Consider the following 3,679-nt stretch of genomic DNA (forward strand, 5'->3'; position numbering starts at 1 on the left):
TCTGAAACCGCCAAAAATCAACTGCTATACTATGAACCATTCACAACAGCTGGAGCCATCTTTAGGGAAACGAACTTAATTTGTACTCCCAATATTTAAGATGGAACTATTTTTTCAATAGAACAATCATTTTCATTTAAAGTTCTTCGAAGAACGTTTCGAAGAACTCGTACTGGAGATAAAATCGTATAACGAAAGTCTTGGCTGGAGATTTGTCAGACGAATTTCGAGACTATGATTCTATATTTTCCCATTGTGTGTTTTCATTTAGAGATTTTTGTGACTTCTGATTTGTCAATACATCTACAAGAAAGAGTTTCATTATCTATATTTTTTGACTTATCATTTCTGAAGTATTATCCAGCAAAATGCTTGAAACAATCTAAAATGAATGATAATGAATAAACATGAAGCTATACGATTGAATATGTATGTTAATATTTTGCTTGATTGTTACTTGTTTTGCATTCTTGCTTTCTTATTCTTGATATTTTTTTCGTGGAACAGAAAATGTTTTTCTGAAAAAATATAAGTATTTCAAAATATTAAAAATTTGGATTATAAATCTAAAATGGAAAGGGTAAGATTAGATTAGAATGTGCGAAAGTGAAATTATAAAAGATTAAATTAAGAATAGAATATTTACGTCATTTGTTCTGCTTTCAATTTTCATGGATTTTTTTCTTTTTTAATTTTCGGTATTGAATTTATTTATTTTTTAAAGAATAATTTATTTACACATTCCTTAATTTCTGTTTGGTCATATTTTTTGTACTTTCTTATTTAATCAATTTAGAGTTTCATTGCGTAAATGCTTATTATTAATTTGGATTTTTAATAGCATATAATTTCGTTTTTATACGCTTCCATTAATACTATTATTTGGTAATATTCTTGAGGCTTCCATGGGTGCTTTCTATATAAAGATTATGCGTTTCGCGAGTTTTCTCCGTGTCCAGATTCATTCTTAGAATGCCATTGTTTTATGAACCTTGCAATTCGCTTCATCAAGGCGAGGAGCAATCTGATACCAAGAATAGATAGAATAATCTTTATACTTGTTATTTGGTCTTTACGATATTTTTTAACTTGAAATCTGATATTTGATAACTATGAAATTAGCACAATTGTTTCTATTCTGAATTATTTAATTCTGAATTGTTTCTATTCTGTTTCTATTCTGTCGATTATATTATATAATCATTTTCAATTTTTTGCATGTAAGGAAACAAGCACGAAATCATGCATAAAAATCATGTACAGAAATCATATGTACCGTTCAATGCATGAACGTATTCTAGCATGCATAGTAGATATGACTACGTGTATGCATATATCATTCAAATCGAGCATCATATGATTCCCTCTTTACAGATTTAACAATATGTGCTTCAAATGAAAGAAGCCGAAATGACACTATATCCCTAAAAATGTGATTGGATCCTGGACAAAAAAATGTGTTCCTCATTTTTGTCTAGAAAATAACATTTAATGCTCATCAAATCGGGAAGGAACATTTCCATGAATTTCCTTGTCAATTTAATCCATTCTATTTGCATCGAGCGCTTTATGAATAATTAGATGCACTTTGTAATATAGACATTTAAAATTTTCAGTCCTGAAGAATTCGAACAACGCATAGATTCCGAGCTAGCTGCACTGGATTCATTACCTATCGAAGAATGCCGACTTCGACGATTTAGTGTGATCTCGGAAGATTTGTTGGAGTTCTCGGATAATTTAATCGATTGCGATGATATGCCGGATATATGTCAGAATGTTTCGGAAACAAGCAATGAGAAACAATCGAGTAATTCTTCAACAATGATCGAGTCACACAAGAAAATCAGTGCCGAATCAAAGTGCTCCTTAAAAAGCTTTGCTTCTAAAATACAAGAAAACACGGAAAGAGATCTAAGCCAGAATCCAATGACAATTAGTTCTTGTAGATCAGAAGACTGGAACAAGATGAATTCCTCGAGCAGAGTTCAAATTCCGTCTACAACAATACTCAAGCAGACACCACTAAATTATTCTTCACAAACAAACGTGGAAGAAATCCCTTCCAAATATGAAGCTTTTCATTGTGAGGAATCTTTGGTATCTATTGGCTCAAACAACAATTTTCATTTGACTACTATTCCAAAAGCATATCGCTTATCCAATGAAAAAACATCAAGTTGTGACATCATAAGTGACTTGTCACGACAATCGGACCATGTTTCTTGCGAAGATTTATTAGAATTTGCTTGTGACGGGCCAAATACACGAAGAACTCGCGGACCTCGAAACGGGGAACAATCTGATGAAGTACGAATCATGCTAAAGGTTTTGCATGAACAGTCAACCCCAGAATCCTGCATTGCTGCATTGAATGTCACGGAATGGGACGTTCTAGCTGCAATTAAACTGGAGCGGCTTCAAGGATTATTGAAAAAGGAAAATAGTTTTGTCGGCCTTGAAGATTGCAAAGTGATACTGAATCAGTGTGGTGGTGATGTCGTGAAAGCGGCTGCGCTACTGCGAAACACGGACGATGCTGCCGCGGTTTAGATTCACGAAGGATATATAAGGATTGATTGAAAAGATTTTTTGTAACATCTTCTATTCTTAATCTTGATGACTTTATAATGTTGGAAATATTTTTCGTAAATATACTTCTTCAATATTGCTCCAAAATTATGAAAAATATATCTCCATTTTAATACTGAAATATTAATTAGACAGAATAAAAAGATTAATCATATAAAAGTTAGAATTTTTATTTTTCTTCCATTTTGAATATTTTATTATAAATACACAATTTTTCAATTGTAACAGGATTATTAAAATTTCTTGCTATACGAACACTACTGTTAACTGTAATTTATCTATACCTGATAAAGTTGTCGAAAATATGCTAACAAATATGATTATAGTTTTCGAAATTGCAGAGAAGATTCTTCCATTCTAAATAATTTATTTACATGAAGCCTCTTCTTCTCCCCCCCCCCTCTCCCCAGAGATTATAATTGTATTTACATATTCTGCATAGTAATAATTTCTAGCGAAATTAACATGCTTACGCGGAGCGTAAATGTCTACGTATATAGAGTATTTCAAAAATAGTTGGTAAACTTTAAAAGCATATTCCACTCATAAGGATGAAAAAAAGTCATATAAACATGGGTTAGAAAACGCTTCCTTTCCAAGTTATAAATATTTTTTATTTTATACTTATATCTATATTTATTTTATACTTATATCTAATTTTTTTATACTTATATCTATATTTTATTTTATTACTTGTACCTATTTTTATCTTATACCTTTATCTATATTTTTATTATATATATTTTTATTATAGAAATTGCTGGAAATGATTTCCTTCCGCATCGATGCATGCTTCTCATCGACGTTGCATTGGATTGTCGAAAACATTCTCGATTTTGTATTTTTTGACGCAATAATATTTCGGAGTACTTCCACAGTAGCAACAGGAGTATTATATACAATATAAAATAAAAAAATAACTTGAAAAGGAAACGTTTCTGAACCCATATTTATAAAACTTTTTCCATCCGTACAATGATTGGATGCTTTCAAAATTTGATCAACTATTTCTGAAACTCGGCGTGTATATATATTGATAAATATATATATATATATATATATATATATATATATATATATATATATA

General features: G+C 30.5%; 1 protein-coding gene across 1 annotated transcript in view; it reads left to right on the forward strand.

Moving 5' to 3' along the window:
- Positions 1–2,553, forward strand: part of LOC105621694 — a 12,081-nt gene extending 9,528 nt beyond the window's left edge. The window contains exon 2 of the mRNA XM_012203160.1: positions 1,617–2,553. Within this exon, the coding sequence (XP_012058550.1) occupies positions 1,617–2,553 (937 nt within the window). The remainder of the gene's footprint in view (positions 1–1,616) is intronic.
- Positions 2,554–3,679: the final 1,126 nt, after the last annotated feature.

Source organism: Atta cephalotes (assembly GCF_000143395.1).
Source record: "Atta cephalotes unplaced genomic scaffold scaffold00036, whole genome shotgun sequence".
In the NCBI taxonomy this organism is placed as follows: Eukaryota; Metazoa; Arthropoda; class Insecta; order Hymenoptera; family Formicidae; genus Atta; species Atta cephalotes.